Consider the following 27928-nt stretch of genomic DNA (forward strand, 5'->3'; position numbering starts at 1 on the left):
CAGGTCCAGGTCGAGGGTCAGGGGACCAGCTCTAAGACACATTATTGAAACGGACGGTATTAACCGCCGGAACACAGACTGGGACTTGAACCCACGTGCCGGGACTCAAACCCGGCCTAAACCCAGATTGGGACTTGAATCCACGTTTTCAAGTTAAATTCACTCACCCGGTGTCTGGACTCACTGAGGTTCAGGTTCGTTGTGTCTCTGCGCAGAAGGAATTCAGCGAGAGACAAAGTGACAGGCAAGAAATAGATGTATTAAGATGGGACGCTCGTGAGAGATGCAAGCCGGCAGGCAAGGAAGCTCTGGATCCTTGGGCCACCGTTTTATCATCGGGGGGCGTGGGGGTCGGAAAAGCCCACCTCTTCCTTTCTGGGAGCAGTAGCTCCTCTTTGGCACCCAGTGAGGTGTGTATTCCCGTCCGCAGAAGGGCGGTCCTCGCAGGCCTGCCCTTGGTCTGAATCTGGATCCGGGCCTCATCCCATCCCCCACCCAGTGACCGGGGCCGTTCTCACGCCGCCACTAGTCGAGCAAGCCTGCCTTGTGCTGACGGCTTTCTTGAGCAGTTATTAATATTAACGTACAGTGATCTCCCAATGTCCCCTAGTTTCCCTCTGTAGCTCTGGTCCTTCCGCGGCACCTCTACAGCTCCCTCTGCCGACTCCATCCCTCTCGTTGTGACGCGAAGCTGAAGACCCTGGCCTGGAGCACTCGCAGGGCGGGCAGTTTGGGTGCAGAAGCGCCTGCATGACTGTGAGCAGAAGAGGAAAAGGGTCACATCCGCCGAAAGAGGGAGGTTGCTTCATTTCCGCCACATGCACGCGGTGTACCCTTCCCGTGCCGGCCCTGAGCTGGGTGCGGGACCCGCAGAGAGCAGGACAGACCACACCCCTGCCTCCTGTAGCCGGACGAGGGGGGTAGGGTTAGTCGGAGAAAAGGGTACTATCCTGTGTTAGCTGAGGTTTTCAGCAGCAATAATTTCCTTGGGGATGTAGCGTATGGTAAATAGGTAAATACGTGAATATACAAGTGTTTACTTATCGGGACTGTGTACAGACGTGAAGGGGGTTAGATAAGCGAGGAGGAGGAGTCACGAGTCGCGGGGCGGAGGTGACCTGGGAAAGGGGGCCTGCGCTGTCTCTTTAGGGGGGGATACATCACAACGGGCTCAAAATCTCTGGAGAGAAGGTCCCTGCACATTTTTGAGGTGTCTCCTAGATGATTTGGGTTTGCTGACATTTTGTTAAATCCTGCCCCCGGGGTTTCTTTCCAGGGATAAGGAACCTCATGGGTGGTGAGCGCCTGGCTTTCCTTCCCTTCAGAGCCACACCAAAATTAAATTAAAGATGCAACCAGCAGGGGGCAGCACAGACGGGGCCTTTGAGCTACAGAGAAAACCACTTGGGGAAACTGGTCACCCCAGGACGCCAAGCTTCTAAGTTATTCCGAGGATTATTTTAACTAAATGAGATGGCGAGGTCCTAACTTGTGACACGATGCGAGTCCCATGAATGTGACACTATCACCGACTTGGAGCAAAGGACGATTTGGGGGGAGCGTGTTTGTTTGTTTGTTTGCTTAATCACTCACTTCCAGTGGTTCTCAGCCAGGGGCAGTTTGCCTCCAGGGGGACATTTGCGAATATCCAGAGACAGTTTTGGTTGTCACAGCCGGCTACCACCTTCCAGCAGGTAGGAGGGACTAGAGATGCTGCGCATCCTACAATGCACAGAAAACCCCACGACAAAGAATTATCCAGCCCCAAATATCGATGGCGCCACTGTGAAGAAACCCCGCCCCATGCAGTCCGCTCTTACTGATCCAGATCTTCGGCAATTTTTTGACTGATTAGTTGAAGAGTTCCAAAGACCAGGGGAAAGAAAGCGATTATAAGCAACTATTCAAATTGAAAGCTTAGAGATCTTCTTTCTTCCCTCTGAGCGGCACCTTCGGTGGCCGTGGGGTCCTGTGGCTGCGTTTGAATGTCTCTTCTGCCTCCGACAAGCTGGATGGAAATGGCAGGTTATGCAGAATCTCTCAACTTTGATTTCCTCAGATGTCAAATGACCAGAAGCCCCACAAGGCAGGGCCTGTCTCTGTTTGGGGCAGCAAGGTATATACATTCTCCTGGCGCATAACAAGTGCTTGTGAGTTTATCCAGGGAATGAATGGTACCTGACTTGCTTATAACATGATCATTGTTTAAAAATCTGATGTCAATTGCCACTTTTTTTTTTTTTTTTGCTTTTTAGGGCCACACCCGCAGCATATGGGAGTTCCCAGGCTAGGGGTCCAATCAGAGCTGTAGCTGGTGGCCTATGCCAGAGCCACAGCAAGGCCAGATCTGAGCTGTGTCTGCAACCTACACCACAGCTCACGGCAATGCCAGATCCTTAACCCACTGAATGAGGCCAGTGACCTGGGGCCTAGCCTGGGATTCGACCCCTAGCCTGGGAACCTCCATATGCTGTGGGTGCAGCCATTAAAAAAAAAAAAAAATCTTCATTTGAAACTTGAATGTTAGGGGTTATTTTTATTATCTGTACCTTGTCCTGCCAGAGCCAGACCTGCACTCCAGGATATGCCTGGTATCCTGTACTACACTGGTACTGGTATTGGTAGTGGAATGTCCATAGGCTCAGCATCCGACAGCCTAGGTTTAAATTGAGTTCCACTCTTACGTGAGCCGAGACACTTGATTTACCCTCTCTAAGCCTTGGTTTCTCCATCTGAAAAATGGGGTAGTAAGAATTTCTATCTCGCAGGGCAATTGGAAGAATCCCAGTTGAATAAGATAATATCTGCAAAGCTGTGAGTCCAGGGCCTGGCACATAGCAAGCGCTCAGTAAAAGAAGGCTTTATAAGGCTTTTGGCCTCCAGCCTCCAAATCAAGGGCACCTGCTCAGTTACCTCTGGAGACAGAGTCCTGAAATCAGAATCTAGCCTCAGAGAGCAAGCTGACCCAGCTCCTTTCTGTTGCATGGAAATTCAGCAAGTCACCCTTCTCACTCCCAACTCCACGTGCCTGAACAAAGGGTTCTAGAACAAATATTCCATATTCTTTTGCAGGCCTGCTTAGCCATGTTCGAAACTCAGCCCCGATGACTAGATGCACAGAATTTTCATTCTGCTGAAAGGCCAAAGGACACTAACAAAGATGCCAAAGCTGAAAACTGTTTGGAGAACAAGAAACAAACGAGGAGAGAAAACTGCAGCCTTTGATTCCATAATGAATTTTGCATAAAGGGCTCCGTATTACCGTACGCCAGAGACCATGCTGCCACACAGTCTGCGTTCCATTTTTTATGAGAAAGAGGAAGGTGGAAAAAACAACACTAAATTGATATTTAGTATTAAAGAAGGTGTATTTAAGCATATATCTTGATTTGAGCACGTGGACCCAAACCATTTGTATTTTATAATCTAGTAAAATCTTGGAGCCGAGAAGAAGCATCTTCTAGATGAGCAAACTGAAGCATCTGGGCCTTAGGTCACAGCCCCTGGCCCTTCAGCACATGGTGGCCGACTTGGGAACAGGGGCCGCGGGGCTTGTCCCTTTGCCCACACCTCCCTGCCTCGGAGATTTAGCGCCTGGCTCTAGGGGTGACCCCCGTCCCCAAGCGCACTCTTCTCCCTGCTCTTGAGAAGGTCACACCTTCCTTTCATCTCTCCCGAGCACCTGCTACGTGCCATTCTTGGCTCTCAGGCTCAGAGGAGGACAGGTGCGGCTCCTATGCCCTTGCCATCCAGTGGGCAAAGCCGTGGGTAAAAGAGCTTCGACATGTGAAACAACGTGACTTCAGGCCATGTCCCTGCTCAGGGGGACATGTAGCACGTTGCGAGCCTGATGGAGGGTGACGCGGAAGGGCTCTGGGGCAGAAAACGCTCAATGGAGACGCGTCCTGAAGCACGAGGAGCCCGTCACGCGGACCTGGGAGGGAAGAGGCTCAGACCAAAAGGAATAGCAACCAGGGCCAGCGTCGCAGGTGGGCGCATGGAAAGGAAGCCTGTGGGGGAAGAGGTCGGAGCCTGGGCCCGGCAGCGTGCTGGGACCACGGGCATGGCCCGAGCCCAGGTCCCCCCAAAGAAGGAGGCAGGGCTGCGATTCGACCTGGAGCCTCGGTGCTCACGGATTTGACGGTGCTGCATCGGCTGTGCTGGGCAGACACTTGTTTCACGTGGAGTCACCAGGACGCCAGTTACAGGAGGGTCCCGCTGTACCGGCCTCTGGCCACGCTGTGCTCACTCTCAGGACCTGGCATGGAACAGAGTGCCCAGAGCATGACCGTGAAGAGTGGCCCTCCCTTCCCTTAAGCCACTGACCCGTGCAAGGTTAGTCACTCCTGAATCAGCCGTGAGGAAGCGTTCAAGAGAGTCTAAGGCCAACTTTTAAAATAAGACTCGTTCTTTTTTAATCACACATTTTAATCATTTTCATCACACATTTTTCTTATTATGTATTTATTTATTTTATTTTATTTTATTTTATTGCTTTTTAGGGCCGCACCTGCAGCATATGGAGATTCCTAGGCTAGAGGTCTCATCGGAGCTATAGTTGCCAGCCTATGCCACAGCCATAGCCACAGCCACGTTAGATCTAAGCCACATCTGCGACCTACACCACAGCTCACGGCAACGCCGGATCCTTAACCCACTGAGCGAGGCCAGGGATCAAACCTGCGTCCTCATGGTTCCTAGTTGTATTCATTTCCGCTGTGCCACAACGGGAACTCCATATTTTTCTTATTTAAAAGAAAGAAAGAAATGAAAGAAAACTTGGACCCCAAGGCTCATGTCCCCTAGAGTCCTCTCCTCCAACCCTGGTGGTCTTATTAGCCCGTGGCCTCTATCCCACTACAGCGGGATGCTCTTATTCTCAGTTAGCTGGGAAGCCTCCCAGACCATTTGTTATGCCTGCAGATGCACGTGTGCACTCCTGGATAAGATGGTGTGATTTTTATGGGTTGGTTTTAATAAATTATATCATCCTGCAGGAAATGGTTCTGCAACCTGCTTTTGCTCCCCGCGAGACAGTAGGTCTTGAAGAGCTACCCAGGTCATGTAAACACTCGCCTCACTTTGCAGATTGCTGTGTAATATTCCTCAGTGTGACATTCCGCAGTCCGTCCCCCTATGGATTCTGGTGTAAACAGTGTCCCATTCTCTTTGTGTTACGGATAAAAGGATGCTGCCGAGGGCTTTCCTCTCTGTGCCCTTCGTGAGCATTCCTCCACAGTGGGAGGAGGCTTTGCTCTTAGCTGCAATTCCTAAATGCCCACGCGGAATCAGTCGTGAGAATTTCTCGCAACCCCGCAGTCGACTAGACCCGGAGATCTTTCTTCACCATGAGCTCAGTGCCTGACATGAGCTGGTTCCCACCGCCTCTGGGACTCTGTCAAGTGAGAAACTTATTGGTGATGAACGCTAAGAACGCAGAGGGAAAGCAACCGAAAACCCGGTGCAGGGTTCTCTCGCGAGTAGAGGTCAGGTTCCCTTCCCCAGGCTGTCAAGTGCGTGCAGGCGGCCCGGGGGCTGCACTGTGTCACTGCACCGACCCTTAGGGGAAAGGACTAAGGGTCCCTGGGGAAAGGACTCCTGCACTGAGTTCTGCTCGTCCTTGTCCTCGGCCTTCCTGGACGTCAGGGGCTCGGCTGCCACCCGCTGCAAGTTGCGTGCAAATAACTAAGCTTGCGTTGCTGTTACAATGAAATGAAAAAAAACCTCCACCCACTTTGCATAGATTAGCTCGCAGAGCACGCGGTTTCACGCCCGGAACAACCCCGGGACACGCACGGGAAAGGGAGAATTCAACAGTATAACAATGTTTTATGGACACTCTTACTCAGTACAGCAGAGTGGACGGACACACCAGGAATTACTTGGTGGCCCGAGCTGGGACGTGAGAGTAAACCTGGAAGCCAGGTCTTCTGATTCGCAGTCCTTTTCTCCTGCGCGGGACAGCCCTGGACCTCCCAGCCGTGTCGCTGGGGAGAGCCGTTTGGCACCTTAACAACCAGCAGAGACACGCGTCCTCCTCAGGGCCGCAGGGACCTGGTGGAAGATGCTGTTCAGAGACAGAGTTTTGGTCTAAAGAGCCAAGTGAACAAAGAGGGACGAGAGCCAAGTTTGGGGGACGAGGGCCTGGGGGTTCATGCCGTGGGTGAGCCCTGAGGAGAGCTCCGTCCACGCCGCCTGGGAGGCTTTTGCTCCACCCACTAGTTAATGTCCTCTCTGGGGTCCCTTAGCGAGCGGGTCACGGAGGCCTCTCTAGGGAAGCGGCTATTCAGTGAAGACGCGGGGGGTGAGAAGGTTCCAGCTTTGCTAAGAAACAGGAGAAAAGCCAACCAGGTACAGGTAGGAGCACGTGTGCCCTTTTCCCGAGATGGAAAAGCTCACGGACAGGCCAAGGGCCTCTGTGCAGGGCGCCCAAGGAGGCGCTAGCTAAGGTGGCCCCTGAGTGACTGATCTGGGCTCAGAGGACGCCTCCCAGGAAAGCAGGAGGCCTGAGGGAACCTTAAGGAGATGCCTGGCTGTGTGCAAGGTCAGCCCAGCAGAGGAAGGCACCGCCAGCCGAGCTGCAGGCGGGAGCTGAGCTCTTGGTGGAGAGAACAACGAGTCGGGGGGGCCCCCCTCGAGACTGGATGCACCCACACAGCAGCTCGGCCCAGAGCAGGCTGTCTCCCTCGGGACCGGCAGGCCCGGGTCCGGCTCTCCCTCTCCCAGGTTCCGTCCGGGGCTGGCTCCAGCCCAGCTCCTGGCTCCTGCTGGCGCGGTGGCGGCAGGAAGCAGGTTCAGGCTGCGGTCGGATGTGATGGGAGCGAGGCCTCGGAGAACCCCGCCGTGCAACCGTCTGCCCGAGGCTCCCCTGCTGCCGACACTGTGGCCCCAACACTCTGATCTCAAAGCCAGGCCCTTTGTTCCCCCCCCACCAGAAGCTTCCCAAAGACCTCAGGAACCCCTTTGATTTTTGTAAACGTTTCTCCGCAGAACAATGCGTGGAACCAGAGGAAAAGCACGGCCCCATCGCAACACTGTCTCGGCCAGAAAAACAGGCCTGCGTCCTGCCAATTGCACGGAGGCGAGGGGTCCCCCAGGACGAGGAGAGGTGCAGACGTGGCGTTAGGAGGCCGCACATGTGCCCTGGCCGGAGGACCGCTCTTCCCTGGGGATTGGGACTTCAGCTCAGACCGGTGGGGCCCCCACGGGACCAAGCGTCCCTGGACCAGCCTAGATCATGGTCGGACCTTCTGCCGGACGCAGCCCCACACACTCAGAGGCTTAGAACCAAGACCATGAGGGTGAAGGGACGCTCAGGACTCAGCTGTCCATCTTCCATTTGTAAACGTGGAAACTCAGGCCCAGAGAGGGGCCCCTCTCAGGTCCGCCGCGTTGTTCCGAGACAGTGAAGGGTGTGGACACGGACACGATGCTAGGTTGGCATCTGTCATTGCTGTTGGTTTTCCCAGTGAGGTGGGTACCGCCCTCATCTCTGCCTTACACGCTAAGCTGTGGCCTGGAGACGTTAAGTCAGTCACCTAAGGCCACGCAGCTGTGAAGCGTAGAGCCGGGCCTCTAATCGGGACCATTTTATCCTGCTGCGTCGGGACAGCAAGCAGGGCCTCTGACCTCCCGGCCCAGCAGGGCCCCTTCCACCCCAGGTCGCAGGTCCTGGACGAGGTTCTGTTTACACCCTGCTCAGCTCCTCCGCGAAGACGCCCCTGCAGACACATCGCTTGGCCGGGCCCGCCCCGACTCTGACCTGCGGTTCTGCTTTGCCCCGTGCCCCCAGCCCTGCTCCCAGTCACAATGCTGATGCCGCCCTCTTCGGCCTCAGCTCCAGCGTGGCCTGCTGGGGCAGACGCCCCCCCTTCATGCCCCGAGTGCCCCTCTCCCCTGGCTTTGCGGATTATAACCCTAAGTGTGTGTTTACCCATGGCCTCCCCCCCGCTTTCCTGGCCACCGTGGTGCCTGGCAAGGAAGAAAGAACAAGCAGAAGTTGCTGGAGCTCCCGCTGCGGCGCCGTGGGATCGGCAGCGTCTCTGCAGTGCCGGGACACAGGTTCAAAGGACCCAGGCTTGCAGCAGCTGTGGTGTAGGTCCCAACTGTGGCTCAGGTCTGATCCCTGGCCCAGGAACTCCATAGACCAGGGGGTGGCAAAAAAAAAAAAAAAGTTGTTGATTCAGTAAATGAATGAATCAACTAAAAAACAAAGATATGCCTTAGTTCTTCAAATAAATTTCTGCCCAAGTCTCTCACATCACATGCCTGTCCAAATGATTTTGTTACACCCACACAATCCAAAAGCTGACCTGATCCAAGGGCTTGATAATTAGGGGTGTGCCCTTCCAGGCCTTTCTCCATGCATCCCAGGTCTGAGTATGTGTAGGACCTATGTAGGAGCCTGTTGGTAGAAAAATGATGGAACTATTTGATATATTTTGTATATTCCGTGGTTCTCTGTATTTTAAATGTGTGATGTCATATATAGCACAACATGCCCTCATATGTCTATAACCCTAAAGAACCTGTATATTTTCCTGCAATGTTCTTAACCGCGTAGAACGAAAACCTGCCCCCGCGACCACCACGTGTCGATCACGTTGCTAAGAACGACTACGCTGGGTGTTGTTTGTACTGTTTTTCAAAAAGGAAAATAAGAGTAGCACCCGTGGTGGGATATTCAGATAGTCCAGGGTGGCGGGTAGAGACCATCCGCTCACAAGCACCTGTGCCCACCGGTCCCGCCCCACACAGACCAGAAGGACCTGTCAGGGTGAGGAAGGAACGTGAGTGTATTCATGGAGGTGGGGCGGGGGGGGCCCATGTGAAGGACGGAAGTTGGGGCTGGATGGGAATAAGAGAAATGCAACTGGAAAAGGTGGGGGCCCAGGGCTGCTGGTAATAATAGCAGTGGGGGGGGGGGATAGAGCCAGAGGCGCCCCCAGGTCGGGACAGGAGGTCAGGAGGGAAGGGGGCCCTTTGGGGGAAGAGCAGCAGAAGGAGGGCAGCAGCCTGGGCGGGGCTGGGCCCCAACCTGTCCCCTTTCCCCTTGAAGAAGGTGGAAACTCTGTCTCCCAGTGGTTTGGCCACCTGGTTTTCCAACACGCAGGGGCATTTGCCTGTTTCCGAGTGAGGCTTGTTTATGTCCCTTCTGGAGTCTTTGAAGTTCAAAACAAACGTCCAGACAAAGGGACCCTCTGCTCCGTGGCTCTCAGCTCCATTCCCCTGCCAGGGCAGAGCCAAGAGTCGGCTTTCCTGATGGCTTTCACAGCTGATTCCACGGAGGGTCCCACCCTGGCTTCCTCCTGCGTCTTTCCCGGCTCCCTCCCTCGATTGTTGAAGACATCCTCACCGGCAGAGCTTGTCAGCTTCTTTTAACCCCTTTCTTCCCATCCCAGTGACTGTGCAGGGAAAATAAGATCGCTGCCCCCACAGAAGCCAATCGGGGCTTTCAGAGTAGACCAGTCATCTCTCCAAAGAGCTGAATTCATCAGCACCAAGCTGGATGCAGTACTCAAAAGAGCCCTTGCCCAGAGGAACTGGTCGGTGAAGCCCCCTGTAACTGGAAGCTTCTGAAGCATATTTTCACGGCCACCATTCTATGGAAGAGGCTGAAAGGTCTCCGTCAGTACAAAATGACAGGGCTGTCTCTGAGGGTAGGGATCCAGAGGGAGAATATTCATAATTCTCATACGTCCACCTCGGGAATTGCCAAGCCTTGCACTGAGTATTTTCATACACATGACAGTCCAGGAAGCAGTTACCATGCTGTAACCATTTTATAGATGAAGAAATCGAGGCTCATAGAGGCTGAGTCTCTTGCTAAGTAAGTAACGGAGCCGAGACTGAAAATCAGCCAAGGGGGGAAGCTTCTAGGCTCTGGAGCAAGCTACCGTCTCGTTTACCTAATTGATACCCAGCTTCGTTAAGTCCTGTCGATCCCACTACCCCCAAAAGATGTACTCAACAAGACCAGGAGGTCCTTGTTTGTCTGGTTGTATCCGCAACTGCCAGCACAGGGCCTGGCACAAAGTAGACTCGCAATAAACGACTGTTGATTGAGTGAATGAATGAGCAAATGGCTAATAAGCTTTTATTTGACTACGTAAATCTGAAACTTGAAAAGTTCTGAACATTGACATTTTGGGTGATAACTATGTTCACTGAACAGTCCTATCAATTTTACATATAAAGTTTAGCTGCTCTCTCCCCTGGGGGGGAGAATACCTTCTCCCGAGCACTGGAACCCAGCAATTTATATATAACTTGGTTAAATCAGGAATCTCAATCTGAAAATGTAGGGGCGCTCCAAAGCGATCTTGGAATCATTTAAATATTTATTAAGCGTTACTGTTTTCAAAGCTATTCTAGGCCCTTTCATTAGCAGAGTGGTCTTAGAATCACCTGGGATGCTTGTTTAAAACACAGAGCAAAAGTACCAGGAGCCTGGGAATCCACATTGTTGCAGCTCTCCCCGTGACTGTGATACAAACAAAACTGTGGGGAGGTTGGAATTATCCCTCCTCTGCTGGAAACAGTTCCTAATAAGCTACCAAAGTGTGTTTCAAATCCACCCCCCCCCCCCCGCCATTTATCTAAAGATCCTTTCGTCTCATCTCGCAGTCATGAACCACATCAAATTTTTTTCACCTGCGTAAGGTGGAAACATCGTGTTCATCTAAAAGTTCTTGCCCCAGTTTTCAGAAGTTAGCACCCACCCTTAGCCTGACACCCCAGATTCTAGTGCACTGACTCACTCTCACAAGGGACCCAGCTAGAAATGAGAAGATCTGGTCCAGGTCTGCCACCAGTTGCTGTGTGTCTGAGGGCAGGTGGCTCAGCCTCTCTAAACCACTGTTTCCTTGTCTCTAAGTTGAGGGTGTGAGTATTCACAGCTTTTTGATTCTACACATGCTTTAACCAGAGTCATTCTATAGACAGGGATTATAAGGTCTTTCGGTCTTGTTTTTCTACATTCAAAAGTCATGGTTTTGTGACCGTGAACTAGGTTCAGAAGGTGACAGGGTGAGGAGCGGAATGTAAAGAATCTTGCTCCACTCACCCTCGACCAAGAAAACCTGAACATAGGTTTCCATAACACACACCCACAAAAACTAACTACAGGAAAGAGATTTTTGGAGGAGAATGAGTTGGCCATGCAAGCCTGGGTGCACGGGTGAGCTTGAGTCATGAGGGCACAGACCCGCTGTTAGCCACAGACAGGGAAGTGTTTCAGGGTGGGGATTTCTAGACCTACTCGGAGGGCAGCCTCATAGCAGATCCAGAGCACACCTGGGCCATTCTGTCAACAAATGTTTATTGCTTCCTACTCTGTGCCAGGTGCTCTTCTAGGTACGGAGGGCCTGGCTGGGAACCCTCCAGACAAGACCCATTCTCTGGCTGCGCTCACTTTCTCACGGGAGGCGGGATGATGACCCATTGCAGCAGGTGAGTCCCTGACAAGGGGGAGGAAGGGGGAGGCAGGGACCGACCTTAGGAGACAGGAGGAACCCCCTACCTCCCGCCCGCTTGCCCAGCCCCCACCTTCTACACCCGAGGGCGATGAGGCAGCCACAGCACACACACCCCCGCCCCCCCCGGCCCAGGACCAGACCACCCCCGGCGGGTCAGAAGCAGAGCTGGGAGTGACCCCTCTGGCCCTGCCTTTGGTCCTGCTACAGCCAGTCCTTGCTTCGCAGCCCCTCCCGAGGACCCGAGGACGGGCCTGTTTGCCCGCCGTGGCCGAGGCCTCGGACCCCCGCACGGAAGGAGCGGAAGAGCGCTCCGGCAGGGCCCCCTCCCCACCCCGCCGCCGGCCGCAGGGCCCCGGGGTCCCGCCCGCGCTCCTCCCCGCCCAGGACCCCGCGGGAAGCCCGGGCGGGGCGGGGCCTGGGTGCGCGCCGGCGCGCCCAGCAGGTGGCAGCAGCGAGCGGCCGCGCCCCCCGCGCAGCCACCCCGCGAGCCCGCAGCCCGGATGGCGAGCTCTGCCGCCCGGCTCTGCTCGCCGTGCCATTCGCGGCCGCAGCCGGGCAGCGGGCTTCATGAGCCGGGCGCCGGGGCCCGGCAGGGGCCTGCGGCTCCCGACGCCGGCCGAGAGGTGGGTCCCGGGGCGGGGCGCGTCGCCGCGGGCGGCCGCCGGGCGGGGACGCGCTGCCTGCCCCGCGGAGCCCGGCGCCCCGCGCGCGGCCCGCGCCCGGCCTCCCCGCGTCCACACCCCCTCGGGGCTCCGGAGCCGCGGGGCCGCGGCGGTCGGGGGTGCGCGCGGGCGGGCGCTGCCAGCCCCGCTTCTGCCGGGCTGTCGGGTCCCGGGAGCAGGAGGCCGGGGGCGCCGGCGTCCTCGCTGCGGCCGCCGCCGCCTCCTCCTGGCCGGCTGCTCTCACCTGCGCCTGGTTAGTGCGCCCGCCTTCAAGGCCGGGGGCTCCAGCCCGGGCGGAGAGAGAGCACCTGAGGATGCGGAGCTGACCCGGGGCTGCCCTTTCACTCCCCAGGGCATGAGCGAGGTCAGACGGTCTGAAGATTTAAAAAGCATCCGGAGTCTCCGTATTGAATGAAAGACCCAGTGCGAAGGCATCACCATGAACACGAGCAGTAAGTGGGTCCTTCTCTCCTTCGCCATGGGAACAGGGTGGGGGCGGGAGGTGCAGAAGCCGGCGCTGGGGCTGCCTGGCAGGAGCAAGGAAGCCTGGCCCGGGGTGGACACATGGCCGCTAGACTCCTCCTTGGTCCTTTCTGTGCTCCCTCCCGGGCACGGGGATATGGCTCCTGCTTTTCGTGATCATTTTGCTAACGTTTTATCGGCAGCGCCGCTTGCCTCTGTGGGGAAGGCTGCTTGTCTCCTTCTAGCAATGCCTGGGAAGGCCTGGGAAGCAGTCGTGTGGCCATTGTCTGACTGGGGGGGCTCTGGGGAGACCTCCTGGCTCGCAGCTGGAAAGCCATGGCAGGCCCTGCTGGTCCTGGAGCTGGGAGGAGCAGGGAGGCGGCCCTCCAGCTGGTGGGTGGGTAGATGTGGGCCAGCGGCAGCGGTGGGATAGAAACAAGCCCTTTGACAAACAAATCGCTCGGAAGCCACCTTTGGGTCTGGAGATTGTGAAATATTCCGCTCTTAGGCGCCAGCAGCCCTGTGGGCCCAGGGCTGATTTTTTCACACACCTGCAGGCTGTTCAGCCGTCCTGAGCTGGGGAGAAAAGAGACAGCCTTTGGCCAAGGTCTCCAACATGCCAGCAGCAGCAGCTGCTTTGCAGAGCCAGGACCAGACATTTTGCTGCTGGGCTGAGCCTCGGTGGCTCCAGTGCAGTAAGAAACACGGGAGGCCCCATCCGCTCCTCTTCAGGACAGCCCCTTGGACCAAGGGCTTCTGCCAAAGGGGTCTGGGTTTAAGTCTGTGCTCCTGCCGCCTGGCCGGCCTAGCCCGTCCGGGTCATTCAGCAGCAGGTGGGGTTGTTGGAGGGGAGAACCCCAGAAACATTCGACTCCCAGGCTCTAGACTTCGCCGTCTCCTCTCTGGAGCCCAGACTGCTCGTCTATAAAATGAGGAGGGTTGAATTAGAGGTCCTTCTAATCTAAGAATCTGAAAGTTTCTTCTAAAAAAGCTACAGCTGAGAAGCAAGGCCAGAAAAATTGGTACCTTCGGAGGCTGTGTCCAGACCAAACCCAGACTCCCCACCCTCCCTCCATTTCAAGGCTGTTGGCAGGGAGCGGAGGAAAACAAAACGAAAGCCAAAAGGAGATGGAGATGAAGTCTATTTATTTACTATGTATTGGCGTGACTCATCTCTCCGCTGGTCCTCCTTTGTGTGTTCCTTAGCTGTGCTATAAGCAGGGAGTGTCGCTGGACTCCCTCTGCCTCTTTCAGCCCAAGAATGTCGCCTCTTGATTTTGCCAGCCTGCCGTGGGGCTGGGGTTCATAGCAGGCTCGGGAAAGAAGCAAAATTTGGGAGGCGTGATCGTCTCGTATTTGCGTCCGTGAGCTTTCAGACAAGTACAGATGTGAATTGCCTGTCATTTCTCACCACCTCTAAGGGAGAAAATGTATTTAATATGGGAGTCCTTTCTCACTAAGTGACAGCAGAGAAAGAGGCTCATCTGTCTGTCAGGGAACGGGGAAATAAGGCAAGAAGGCAGCCCGTCCTACCCTCTTCTCTCTGGAATCGGAAGGACCTCTTGCCCCACTGGGAAGACTGAGTATTTCTAACAGAAGGACACGGATCTTTATTTTTGTATTGATTTTTTTCAATAACAACTGATAGAATTGAATTCTGCAGAAGAAAAGGGCTCACAAAAATGTCGTTCCAACCTCATACACACTTTTCTGAGTGGGCAAGTGTGTTTATTTTCTAGGACTAGTGGAAAATACGGTGACCTGGGCAGCCCTGGGGGCCCCTGAGTTTCCCTAAGAGGAAGCTCTTCTCCAAGGGCTGTCTGGAGGCGCAGCAGGGGGAACTCCTGCCCAGGGCTTAGCGGCTGAGCTTCCTCCTCACACGGGGCGTCTGCACAAGGACTAGAAATCAGACCTTGTGGGAGGGAGGGAGTGACAGGGCCTCAGGGTCACAGGGCCAGAGCATCGGCACAGGGCCTGGGGGTGACCGATCTAAGCAAAAACCTCCTCCCTCAGCGCTGTCATCTTCTGAGCTCAGTCCTCGTGGCCGACACGGAACCTGAGACATTCTGTCGCGTGCACTTGCTGAGCCCTTGCTCTCTAGCAGCCGCTGTGCTGCTCGTTTCACCTGCACGGCCTCCCTAAACGCACCCCCGGCCTGTGAGACGGGTATTCCTGCCCCCGTTTTACAGGTGAAACCCTGGAGCTAATGTTCAGTCACTTCAAGTCACACAGGCAGTGGTTGGACTGGGAAAGGGACGTGGATGTGGGCCTTTTGCAGCCGTGAGCACCGTGGCTCATCGGCAGGTCCCATGTCCCCATGAGCTTGTTAGGACACGTCAGTCGCTTCCTTAGGAGAAGTGGGGTGCGGGTTGCAGTCCGGGGATGGCAGGTAAGACTTGATCACGTGGGCCCTGGCAAGGGGCGGTCCTGGGGTCTTGTTCTCTTTTCACTTACGAGCTGTGTGGTCCGCAGCAGCTTGTTTCATCTGCGAGGTGGGAGTGAGGGGACCTCGCCTGGGGGGACCAGAGGTACGTGGCCGCGTGTCATGTAGAACTTGCAGAGCGGTACCCAGAACATAGCTGTTGTCATGTCAGCAATGGTGGCCAGGCTGTCATCGTCACCGCAGTGGTTTTGGTGGTTCCTGTCATTATTGACTTCAGGACATGAGCAAGCAAGTCACTCATCCTCTCGGATGTCACCCCTTCATCATCAGTTGAGAGGAATGTGGACATGTGATCTTGAGGATTAAACAGGATTGTGAGAGACTGCCTTATAACTGTGTGTAAATTGTTTTTATCAATGAAGAAACACGTGTCTCGGATGCGAATACAGGGAGCGTCCAGTCAGTGACTTCTCAAAGTACCTTTTAGTTTCCTCAGAATTCCTCTGAGAGCTGAGATTTAGCACAGCAAAAGCGGGGCCATGAGAGAAGGGGGCAATTTCGAAGATGGTGGAGTGGGCGGATGATGGCCTGGTCCAGACCTGGCAGAATGCAACAGGTGGGCTCCGGCCCTCGGAGCCAGTGCGGGGGGGGCGGGGGCGCAGGAGGGGTCCCTGCAGAGAGACCAAGGCCCCATGAGCCTGAGCAGGACACCCAGCCCTGGCCTGGGGTGGTGCCTCCCATGGGCCAAGGGCTTCAGGGAAAGAGCGCCCTGTGGGGTGGGTCTGTGTCCAGCCCTCCCTCCCTGCACACACCCAGCCTGACTCCCAGGGCCTGTCATGTGTCTCCTGACCTGAGGCAGCCTCCTGATGGTCCCCCCTCACCCAGCCCAGCCCCCTGCAGTCTCCCCCATCCACCCTCTGCTTCAAGTGCAGGTCCCCTTGCTCTTCAGATGCGAGAGGAAACCCTTCAGCGAGGCCTGCAGGGTCCCCTGTGGCCCAGCCTTGCGGGCAGCCCCAGCCTTGCGGGCAGCCCCAGCCTTTCCTCACGCTCCCATCGCCCCGGAGGGCCCCTCCCTCCCCTCCGGGAAAGCCCGCTCGCTCCCGCACCCCCAGCCCCTCTGCCCATCACGCCTCCTGGCCCGCCTGGCCCCAGTCCAGCTAACGTCCCCCAGCGATGCTCTCCGTGCCCCTGGCCCTGTCCTTTAGGGCCTTGTCTCTCTTCACGCGATCACTTACGTGGTCGCATTTTCCAGAACCCCAGAGCAAGGGGGGAGCTGACTCCAGACCCCTCCCTCTCACACAGGCCCCAGAGCCGTTAGGATGTCACCACCTACTGTGCGTCTTCTTAGGCATCACGAAGTCTTTGGTTATTGCCGTCAGTGTCTCCCATTCCCTGTTGGCCCCGGGCGTTCCCAAGAGCTGGGAATCCGAGCCAGAGGAGGCTGAGTTAATCCCAGCGCGCCAGAGGCCCGGAGCTGGAGTCAGTTCTGTGTGTCAGGTGTGTCATGAAACAAACGCCATGCTTCCCTTGGTGGGAGCCCCAGGCCCTCTAGAGGCGGCGGCTTTCCTCGGCGCAGAGGCAGCGCTGGCTCCTCACGGAGGCGGGAGAGCATCCCGAGGTCCACCCTCCGCCCTCCATGGGCTGCCTTCCTTGGTCGTTAGCGTGGGTTCGCACGCCAGGGGGCTGCTACCCTTTTGGAGTGGACTCTGTCTTGTTGAAGAGAGCGCGGACGGGTCCTGTGTAAGGGGCTGTCGGGGGCAGGCCGACGCCACCCTGGGGCCGTGGACGCCGGCGCTCTGGGGTATGGGTGCTGAGAGCCGCTTCCAAATCGCTCACGCGCTCTCGCTGGCATCTTGGACAGCGTAGACCACGTCTCTGATCCCACGTGGTGTCATGGGTGTCCTGTGGGCAGGAGTGACCGTGTGGCGTGGTTGGGGGGATTCAGTAAAAAAACCTGAGAGGCTCATCGATGGGGGGTCTCGGGGAAGGGAGTGGCGTCTGACGTGGCGTTGGCCACTGAGCAGAGCAACGTTCCGAAGCGACGGTGTCATGAGAGCCCACCCGTCCAGCTGAAAATGAGCCTGTTTTGCTGGCGTCGTAGCGGACGCTGGGTGCTGGGCAGAGGAGAGCCGCGGCTTTCAGGCGGCCCCCGGGAGGGTGATGCGTATACGTGGGGTGATCAGAAAGGGCAAGACGGGAAACGCAGATCCTAGAGGAGGGACGGGTAGGCTCGTTCAGGAAAGATCTGAGGGCCAGCCTTTGGGCGGCTCAGGAGTAGAAATAAGGGACAGGTGCTTTAGAAAATAACCTGCATGGCCTTGCCCCTGCCGGCGTTGTAGGGTGAAGGCGAGAGGAGTCTGTCAGTGAGGGTCCTGGCAGGGAACGGTGGGCAGTGTGAGGAGCTCACAGACGTCTTTGCCCGGGTGCGAGGAGGTGAAGGGAAACAACGCAGAGATGCTGGGATGGCCCAGCCCGTTCACGGTGCGAGGGGAGGCTGGTAACCCTCACCCATTACCGCTCGTACTGCACCTGCCCCAGACCCAAAGCGGGGCAGGGGTGGGTGTGGGCAGGAAGCCAGAGGCCCAGCAGGCGGCAGAGGAAGGAGTGCCTGGTAGGAGTGGTGGCCCCGGCTCACGGAAGGCAGCTCACGGCCACACCCCACGGAAGGAACCAGGGGGATAAATATCCTGAGCGCTCTCTCCTTCCTCCTCGGACTTCCTCCGGTGCCCACTCCCACCCGGAGCCAGGCGGCAGGGAAGGCAGCTGATGGGCCCGTCGTGGCAGCTTCCCAGGGTGGAGGAGGAGCAGAGCGGCCCCGGCAGGCGAGGGATCTCAGAATGGAAGACACCCAGCATGGGGAGCGAGGTGACCTCCCTCTGCTGCTGTCACTGCCCAGGTCAGCAGCTCCTGAGAGAAGAATCCATTCCAAACCCACACCCGGGAGGAAGCCCCCTGAGGCAGTTCTAAATTTGCAAAACAGATGACATAGAGATGATTGTTCACTTGACAAGGATAGAGACTTTTTTTTTTGGAAGCAGCGCTTCCTAAATGAATGGAGCACTTGTTGACACATGACCCCTTGAGGCTAAGGGGGTGGGGGGGTAGAGGCGTCATGCGAGGAGCACTGCTAAAGCCATCCAGAATGGGTCTCACACGTCTCTGCAGATCACAGTGTGCTTTCAAGAGTACTTGCACTGCATAAAGGAAGTGATATCAATTCTGAGCTCCAGCTTTCCTCTCTGGCAAAAGCTTTATCTGGCTGCGATAACATCTGCTGTCATGAATGGTCAACAACTGGCCAATACTCAGCATTTGCCAGATACCATTGTAAAGAACAGAAAACAACCAGAAGTATGTAAGCACCTCTTACTTGCTGGGTATTTTGCCAGTAAATTGTTCTCCTGCAGCTCTTAAGAGCACAGACTGAAACTAGCTAGCTGCGTTCAAATTCCAGCCCTGCCCTTTCCTTGCTGTGGGTTCTTGGGCAGGTCACTTACCTTCTCCGTCCTCCATTCCTCATCTTGAACAATCACAGAGAGTGTAGTCCTGGTGCCTCTCGCATAGAGTTATTATAGAGAATAAATTAGAGTTGCACATTGCTTAAAATAGTCCTGGCATACAGCAAGTGCTTATAAAATGAATAAAAATAGTGTATATTGTTCGCTTGAGCTGCCATAACGAAGTACCACAAGCTGGGTAACTTCAGTGACAGAACTGTATTGTCTCACAGTTCTGGAGTTAAAAAGTCCAGAATCAGAGCATTGGCAGGGTTGGTTTCTTCTGAGGGTTGTAAGGAAGGCACGAGTCCTCTCTGTGTCTCCTTACATCGACTTCTGTCTACGCATATCTGTGTCCACATTTCCCCCTTTTGATAAGGACGCCCGTCTTACTGGATTAGGGCCCACCCTAATGACTTTATTTTAACTCGATTACCTCTGTAAAGACTGTATATCCAAGTAAGGTCACATTCTGCAGTACTAGGGGTTGGGGCATCAGTATATGAACTTGAGGGGATGCAGTTCCATCCGTAACATAGTGTTTGTTAAGTAAATGACTCCTGAAAATTTCCTCGTGGATAGGTTTACCTGAATGTCAACCACTCTTCGGGGATAGTGTAGGATGCTGATAGCTGATTTTCTGCCTAGTCTTGATGTTTAAATCCTAATTTTACCAACTCTGACCAGTGGAGATGGAGCCTGAAGGGGAGTGTTCAGGGTAGGAGGTGCCCAGAAAAGAGAACCGCAGTGACTTGACACTCCACAGTCTGTCTGCAGAACATACGCTTCCAGCCTCATCCCCTCTTCTGGTCATTATCCGCAAATGTAGCATTTCAACAGTGAAACAGAATTTTCCATCTTGGTGTTGTTTTCCAATCTGCTTAGTTCCTGGGGCAGTCCAACATGGGGAAGAAGAATCGGATTTTTCGTTTGTTCATTCAAAAAAGTATTTACTGACCACCACCCTCTGTACCAGGCGGGTGGCTGGAGACCCAGCAGTAAGTATAACAGGCATGGTCCTTGCCTTCATGGATCACACAGACCCTGTTAAATGGGTCAGCTGTGGCCAGGATAATGGGACATGGTATATTTACCCTACACCAGGTTTTCAATGAATTTAAATGACTTGCCAACATTCAGAAATCAAAATTGGGATTTCTAGCTTCTCTTTAAAAACAGCAGAAAGACAAAAAAATGAAGAACAGCTGAAAGATTTCGTGTCCCTGCCCCAGTTTTCCTGTGTGACAGCACTCAGTAGGGCTGCCTGTGTGCAGCGGGGCGTGTGCTGGTCTCCAGTGAGCCACAGTGGCCACCACTCCCTAGTACACTGCACAAGGACGGCGCAACATTTTCTGTTACCTTGCCACTGTAGGCATTTGAATTTTTAAAAATTGAAGTATAGTTGATGCATGATACTGTATTTCAAGCGATTCAGCCTACAGACACACACACGCATCATGTATTTCAATTCTTCTCCAGTATAGGTTACTATCAGATGCCACGTGGTTCTATGGTACATGCTCGTTGTTCATCTGTGTTAGACGTGGGCGTCTGAATTTTTAGACCCCAGTCTAGAAGATGATCCGTATGGCACCATCCACAGAGGTGAGGAGACTGCAGTGTGTCTGCTCGGCATGACGGAAAGTCCTGCCTGGAGGTAGCACTGACGAACACCGCCACGCTGTCAAGTCCGCTTGAAAGGAGCAAAATCCTGCTTCATGTCCTTGCTTCCCCAGCTGACCCATTCCCAGAGCATGAAATCATATCCTGTTGGATACAGTTGAGCAAACAGTGTCCCACCCCCATCTCCTAGAGGTCAGTTTCATTTCCAGAAGAATCTGTGAGTAGGGGGTGGGACTCAGACCAAAGGGAAGCAGTTCTGGACAACTGGGTCCAGCTCTGGGTACCTTTTCCAGCCCAAAGGGCGCCTTTCCCTAGGAGGCTGGACTGTCCAGAGGTGGTCGTGACGCAGAGGACTTGCCTGGCTGAGTGGAGGACGTCTGGGACTCCACGTCGGTAAGGCCAGTTGAGGCGCCCGCCCTGCCAAGGGACCGTTACCAGAAGGTCGCACATGGACCCCTCTCCTCTGTTCGTACGGGGTCTCCTGCCTGAGGGAGCAAAGTGGGAAGTTGAATCCTGCCAACATCATGCCTTCGATTGAGAGCAGATTTTGCTGCATTCCTCTGGAGGAAATCACGGTAGCAAGTAATTCATAGAAAGCAAAGCCCAGTGCCTAGTGCACTGTGGGTGCTCACAGGGTATTTGGTGAATGAGCGAATGAATGAAAAACAGACTCTTTCTTAGTGAAGATCTCTGCTAAGCTCTAATGTGGCCTTTCTGACTCTCCACCGAGTTGCCCACCTGGGTGGTCCATGGCGCTTCAAATTTAAACTAAATTTAATGAACATACTCTTTTTAAAAGACGAAAAAACCCTTTCTTCTCCATCCCAGTCGACAGCTGGAGCCGTCGTCGCATGGGTTCGTCATCAGAAAGTCGAGCTCATCTCCACTCCCCTTCCCTTCGCCGTCCCGTGTGCAGGCTGTGCCCACAGCTGGCTCTTCCTGCTCCCAAACGTGACCTGAACTCTTCTTCCTCCACTGTGGCCACTTCCCCGAGTCCGCAGCCCCAGCCACGGCAGCCGTGTTAGAGGAAATGGTTGGGGGAGGGGATGGGGCAAGTTCAAGCTCAGCCGGAGGCAGGCGTCAGAGCCATGTGAGCTGCTGGGCCATGTGATTCCAGGGCCGCGGGGTCCAGAGGCGGTCCTAGCGCTGCCCTGCAGAAGCCGGATCCGGCTGTGGCTGCGCGCTCCGTTCAGGGTGGAGCATCCCCAGGTGTGGTGGGAGGACTCATCGTTCCCTGGGCACAGGGCTCTGAAGGAGCAGGAGGGGCCCTTCAGAGTCAGCCCCCCGGGTTGGTTTTGTGGCTTTGTGGGCCGCCCCCTTGCTGACTTCACAGGACACTGCTGGGCGGTGCCCTGCAGCCCACAAGTCTTAGTGTCTTTTCTGAGCGCATCACCCGCCAGACAAGAGGTCCAGACAGGCTGCACCGCGCTGTCCTGCTGCTCCCCGGGCTGTGGTTACTGCTCGGTGCTCCTGCCACAGCCCCACCCCTCTCCTGGCAGAATTCCACTCTCTCCTGCCTGTATCATTTCAACAGCTTTTTCCTTACATCGGCTTAATTTTGTGCAAAGCACAGGTCTTTCTCCATGGGCTGTTATCTCTTGCCCTCACCAGCACCAGCAGGGCCAATGAAATGACGGCTTGCCAGTGGTCTAATGACACAGTTGATCTATTTTAAGCACCTGAAGCACACTCCACCCAATGCCAATCTTCCTGCAGCAAGCTGCTCTCAGCGTGCAGGGGCAGGGCCGGCCTGAGTCTGCTCCCGCTTTTTGGAATCTGGGGAAACAGCCCGGGGATCCAGACCCTGCCCGTCCAAGGACGGTCTGAGGCAGCCGTAAAATTAGCTCTTCACCATCGGCATGAGATGCTCTGCAAGGAGAAGTGCCTGTGATGCAGGATGATGGGGCACAGGAGCCTCCAGTGACCATGAATCCCTCTTTCAAAGGGCAGAGCCGGGCAAAGGAGCCTGGGAGGCCGCATTTCAGAAGGAGAGACGCCCAGCCCACGGCAGAGACGCCTGCGCCTCAGACCCGGTTCTTCTCCTCCTAAGCAGGAAACATTCTTTTCCAGCCACAGCCTGACTGGGTGCAGTTGTTTGCAAGTATTGGCTCTTCGGTGCTCGCAGCCTCCTGCGTGGCCTTCCCTGCTCTGCCTCGAGGGCCCGTCCCTTGGGTTACAGGGTCCTCGCCCCTTCACAGAGCTCGCCTGGCGGTGATTGTCTCAGCCACTGGCGAGTTCCCCTTATTCCTGCCTCTTACCCCTTTCGGCCTGTGAGCCACACGGCGGCTCTGTGAGGGGCCTGTTTTGTTCTCTGCTGAGTCCCCCACATTCATTACCGCACTTGGCGCAAGGCGTGGATGGCTCGTGCCAGCTCGTGTTTGCTGATTGACTGGGTGCCAGGCACGGGGCTAAGTTCTTCACAGACATACATGCTCTGAACCCTCGTGCACGTCCACGGGGCCGATGCCGACAAGACCCTCACTTCACAGGAGCAAACGGAGGCTCGGCCAAGAGGAAGCCGGCCCCAGATCTCCTGTTTAATGAGTAATGGAGCCTCGAATGAATACGAGAATGGACTATTTACTACGCCCATTTTGCATAGAAGGGAAATGAGGTTCCAAGGGGCAGCCTCCTGGCCCAGGTGCCACGCGCTGGGAGCTGGTGGGGCAGGTGTTGGAAAGCATCAGGCTGACTCCGAGCCTCTTTTTCCTTCCTTCCTGCTTCCTCCTTCTCCTTGTCACCGTCTTTCCCCACTTGACTGTAACGGGGGCCCCGGGGTCGGGGGGAGTGTGGCTTTGGCGGGCGTCTTCTAGTTTCCTGTCAGATGTCCCCACATTGCTCTCCTGTTCACTGGGACAGCGACACAAGCCCTGTGCTGTGTGGCAGTGTGCCAGGTGCTGTGGGATCCGAGATGCGCAGGACAGAGCGAGGTGCACACAGTGCAGGGGCTTGTGTCGAGGCGTGGCCACAGCACCCTTGCCCTAACCCCCGTGGGTGCTGAGAGCGAAGGAAGGAGTGAAGGAGACAGGCCGATTGCCCGGGGCGGCCTGGGAGTCGTTTGTGGAGAAGCCAGCTTTCAGCCTGGACCTTGTGAGGTAGCTGGGAAGGGGCAGGGGGCGTTCCGGAGGGCCAGCCCCCTCCCTCCCAGGCAGGCCCTCCACAGCCCCTGGAGCACAGCTTCTGTGTCCCCGTCCCTGGCTCAGCGGGGGGAGGAAATCAGGAGATGCGGAGAGTTTCAGGAAAGGTCAGGCCGTCTGGTTGTCTGTGGAGCGTGAGGGGGACGGTGAGCAAATGAGGCTGGGGCGGGTGAGGATCAGGTCTTGGAGAGTCGACACGCCCGGCTGGGGAGGACTTGGTGCCGTCTGTGGCCCTTGAGGAGCCCTGAGAGGTTTGGAGCTGAGCCATGGCCCCCAGAGCTGTGCATTATTTACGAGCATCTCCCTGGCAACGGGCACCTGATGGGCGGGAGACCGGGGCGGTGAGAGGCTGGCTGAGCACGGGCAGCAGGCGTGCGTGCAGGAGAGGGGGCGCGGGGGCAGAGCCTGAGCGGGCGGTGCGCCCCAGCCCCGCTGTGCATTGCTCTCAGCAGGACTGCCCTGCTGCCCACACGAGGACCTGCTACCTGATTCCAGTTTCTGGGGCTCTGGCAACTGATACTTTGAAAACGAGGTTAGCCACCACCCCGAGACGCCCGAGACAGTGTGTCTGATAAGCACCTGAGCTGTGGAGTCGGACGGCCTGGACTGAGGTGCCAGCTCAGCCACCAGCCAACTCTGCGGCCTTTGGTGTCCTGCTTTCCCCTCTGCAGCCTCAGCTCCTCCCGGGGGGGGACCCCCCGGGAGCACTGCGTGGGGCTGGGGTGGGGATCCTTAGCGCACACTCAGTGCAATCCATTTGAATGTCCCGGGAAAACCACCTTTAAATATAGGCATTAACAGCCCCTGACAGGGGTAGACCCCGAGGCCTCGCGGTCATTCCCCTGGGAGAAGAGAAAAGAGAAAAGAGGCGTATGTTGCTAAGCCAGGACTTTGTCGCTCTAACCAGGGAGGGCTTGATTATACGTCAGACTCTGTTCCAGGCTTTCCACGAACCGTCTCTTTTGATCCGGGCGCGATGTCAGAGTAACATCGTAGGGGACAGTCCTGACGGAATCGGGAGCCTGTCACGCTGGACCAGGAGTCGGCAAACGTTTTCCTCCAAGGCCAGGTGCTAACTCTTTTGGCCTTTGTAGTTCAAGTGTGGTCCGATGGATGAGGTGGGAATGCAGTCATAATTTATTTCCAAAAATACAGGTGCGGGGATTTAGCCCCTGGGCTAGTTTTGCTGCTGCTGCTGCTCGACCACCCGACCCCCACGTTCTCTTGCAGCTGTGAAATTCCAGTCGAAACTGGCGATGCAGGAAGGCCTGGTCTCTCTCGCCGGGTTCATCTTCTTGCTCCAGGGGAGGGGACTTCCGGGCTGCTAAAGGTTTCCCTGGAGAGGGAGACGCAGAAGGGGCACGAGAAGGCTGTCTCCATGCTCTGCACGCCCTCATTTTCTGCACAGTCCACCGTTCGCACTCTGGCATTACGTGGCTCTTCTCAAGTGACCGCTAAATGCCAGGCTGCTCTGGGATCGGTTGTGTAAACAGCTCTTGATACGCAGGCCGGAGCCTCTCGGCTTTGGGGAGAGACCTCCTACAGGGCGGTATTCCATGCCCATGCCACAGCATCGTCGCAGCGTCTGTCCTGAGCCGTCTCCTCCTCTGCTCCCCGTTCACGCTTCCTCCCCACCCAGAGCCCCCCGGTCCCTGGTGACGCAGCCCAGGAGCCAGAGGTTCTGTCCAGCCCATTTCTTCCTGGTTCTTTGCAAGAACGTTCCCCCAGATCCACAGCGTACTAATGGCACTCAGGGTATGCTGCCCATCCCCAGGGCTTGGCCCGTGACCTAGGCTAGCCAGAGTGTCCCGTGTGCCTGTGCCACAGGGTCTGACATCAGACCCGAGAGGGGCCACCAGAGTATTCCTGAAATTGGATAGGGATTTCCTGGCAGGAAGCAATCCTTCCAGAGGAGACGAGGCTCTGAGGATGCCGATGCCGTCCCTGTCCCGTATGTGGGACGACGCCGTCTGGAAAACAAAAAGTCATCCCTGTGACTGTCTAGTAAAGCCCCCGAATCCAGCCGGGCCTGAAGCCACAGGCCGCCTAGTCCACCCCAGCTGAGACCCTCAGTTGCAGGAACCAGCAGATGCCCCCCGCCTTTTTTTTTTTTTTTTTTTTTGTCTTTTTGTCTTTTCTAGGGCCGCTTCCATGGCATATGGAGATTCCCAGGCTAGGGGTCTAATCGGAGCTGTAGGCACCGGCCTACGCCAGAGCCACAGCAACGCAGGATCTGAGCTGCGTCTGCGACCTACACCACAGCTCACGGCAACGCCAGGTCCTTAACCCACTGAGCAAGGGCAGGGATCAAACCCGCAACCTCATGATTCCTAGTCGGATTCGTTAACCACTGCGCCACGACGGGAATTCTGCAGATGCCCTTTTTGCTTTAACTCCGCTGGGTTTCTGAAAGTAGCAACAGAACGCATCCTAAGTGAGGCACTTGCTGGTGTTATTTTGCAGTTTTCCCCATTGGCAGTTACTTCACCTAATTGCCCTCGCTTACCCAAATCCATCCTTAGGCTGACACGTCCTCTCATCCGCTCCTGCAATGCTTTGATGCCCGCTTCTGCCGTCCCTGGTCTTTGTTCTAGAACATTCTTATGGTTGTGGGTCATTTGCTCAAACTCAACATGGTTTCTTCATGGTTTATTCCTAGCACCCCTCTTAGCTTATAAACCCCTTGAGGAGAGGAGACCGGTGTCCACAGGGAATAGTGGGTTTGCCCCACAACTGCGGGCAGCAGGCCCTGGGTAGTCAGAGCCTTGCTTCTGGAGCCAACAAATCCATGTGTGCACCGGGCCTCCAGTGCATGAGAGGCTGTCGAATATGGTGAAATAAGTAGTGCTTTAAAATAATGCCAATGGAAGTTCCCATTGTGGCTCAGTGGAGACAGATCTGACCAGCATCCATGAGGACACAGGTTCGATCCCTGGCCTTGCTCAGTGGATTAAGGATCCGGCATCGCTGTGGCTGTGGTGTAGGCCAGCAGCTGCAGCTCCGATTCAACCGCTAGCCTGGGAACGTCCATGTGCCGTGGGCATGGCCCTAAAAAAAATAAATAAAATAACACTAACATAGGCTAACTAATATTTCTGAAAATATAAAGAAGTCCTCAGATGATCTGGATGTGGTTACACGATGTAAACAAGTGGAACATTTTTTAGCTTTTTTGTTCGTCGTGTTTCTACACTTGACTTGATGACGCGAGTTGTGCCACAAGAAAAGGTGGAAAATCAAATAAAAATAACGGAGTCCTGACACTTGACAACCTGTCCATCACTGGTTAATGCAGAAACATAAATTTGAACTAGATCACGGACCTTAATAAACTAGAAGCTAAAATGCTACAGCTTCTAGAAGAGAATACGGGAGGATCTCTAATGACCTTCAGGTAGGCAGGGATTTCTTGAAACACTAAAAGCAGCAAAAATGGGCACGAAATTCCAACGGACACTTCACAAAAGAACATGTCCAAAGGCGTGTTGGGCCTCCTTAGTCACCAGGGAAATGCAAATGAAAGCTATCTCCTCACACCCACAAGACGGCTTAAATGCCTCCAGCGTTGGTGGGGGAACGTGAAAAGGTACAACAGCTTTAAAAACCGTTAGGCAGTTTTATGAAAACGCTACGCACGCGTAGTGAAAATCCAGTGACTCCATCCCGGGTATTTACCCATGCGGAATGAGAGCCTAAATCCGCAGAAAGATTTGGGCGGGAATGCTCCTGGCAGCTTGATTCGTAACATCCCAAAGCTGGAACGAACCCGAATGCTCATCTGTGGACAAATGGATAAGCAAGTCTTGTTTCACTTCTGCAGTGGAAGACTGCTCAGCAGAAGGCACAAACCAGCAACTGATAGGCACCACGGCATGAATGAGTCTCAAAAGCATGCGGAGTGAAAGAGCACATCCTGGGTGATTCCGTCGTCTGAAGTTCAAGAACGGGCAGCACTGGTCTGTGTGGATGGAACTCATAAGCGTTAACCTCTAGTTGGGGGGAGGGCGACGGATTGCAAAACGTTACAGCCGCTTGGCTCCCGTTCATGGAAATGTGCCCTCTCTTGGCTGAGATGCTCTTTACATGGGTTTATGTATTTGTCAAAACATTTTGTATTTAAGATCTTTATATTTCATTATTTGTAAATGATACCCAATTAGATAGATAAGGAGAACCTCCTTTTATTTATTTTACTTTATTTTTTTGTCTTTGTGTCTTTTAGGGCCACACCCGCGGCATATGGAGGTTCCCAGGCTAGGGGTCGAATTGGAGCTGTAGCTGCCAGACTACACCACAGCTACAGCAACGTGGGATCCGAGCCACATCTGTGACCTACACCGGAGCTCCTGGCGATGCTGGATCCTTAACCCACTGAGCGAGGCCAGGGATCGACCACACGTCCTCATGCTAGTCAGGTTCTTTAACCACTGAGCCGTGATGGGAACTCCAGGGAGAACCTTTTAAAAGAGTTCTAGGCTTAGAAACAGAAGAACGGACCCCTAATCCTGGCTTAGTGCGTCTGTGACGCCTTCTCATGTGCCCATCCGCTCAGCGAGTCTGAGGATCCGATGTTGCCATGCGCTGTGGTGTGGGTTGCAGACACAGCCAGGATCTTGCATTGCTGTGACTGTGGTGCAGGCTGGTGGCTGCAGCACCCGTTTGACCCCCCTCGCCTGGGAACCTCCAT

At 55.2% G+C, this 27928-nt stretch overlaps 2 protein-coding genes across 33 annotated transcripts in view; both read left to right on the forward strand.

Moving 5' to 3' along the window:
* The window catches only part of LOC146405828 (uncharacterized), a 53051-nt gene extending 44434 nt beyond the window's left edge, over positions 1–8617 (forward strand). For 2 of the 4 annotated variants that reach the window (XR_014839054.1, XM_085015035.1), the window contains one exon: positions 6991–8263. Coding sequence is in view for 2 of the 4 variants with exons in the window: in XM_085015035.1 (XP_084871161.1) it covers positions 6991–7126 (136 nt within the window). In the remaining 2 variants the exon portion in view is untranslated. Of the gene's footprint in view, positions 1–6990 lie in introns of all 4 variants that reach the window. The other 2 variants (XR_014839052.1, XM_085015034.1) reach the window with 1 other exon arrangement.
* A 3323-nt stretch (positions 8618–11940) lies between these two features.
* The window catches only part of ABLIM3 (actin binding LIM protein family member 3), a 128618-nt gene continuing 112630 nt past the window's right edge, over positions 11941–27928 (forward strand). For 28 of the 29 annotated variants that reach the window (XR_014839081.1, XR_014839080.1, XR_014839073.1 and 25 more), the window contains exons 1-2: positions 11941–12100; positions 12492–12591. Coding sequence is in view for 15 of the 29 variants with exons in the window: in XM_085015036.1 (XP_084871162.1) it covers positions 12579–12591 (13 nt within the window). In the remaining 14 variants the exon portion in view is untranslated. Of the gene's footprint in view, positions 12101–12241; positions 12393–12491; positions 12592–27928 lie in introns of those variants that run through there. The other variant, XM_085015040.1, reaches the window with a different exon arrangement.

Source organism: Sus scrofa, chromosome 2 (genome assembly GCF_054392235.1).
Source record: "Sus scrofa isolate SSC_HxYL_T2T_F1_AM1 chromosome 2, Sscrofa_HxYL_maternal_Yorkshire_Landrace_v2.0, whole genome shotgun sequence".
Lineage (NCBI taxonomy): Eukaryota > Metazoa > Chordata > Mammalia > Artiodactyla > Suidae > Sus > Sus scrofa.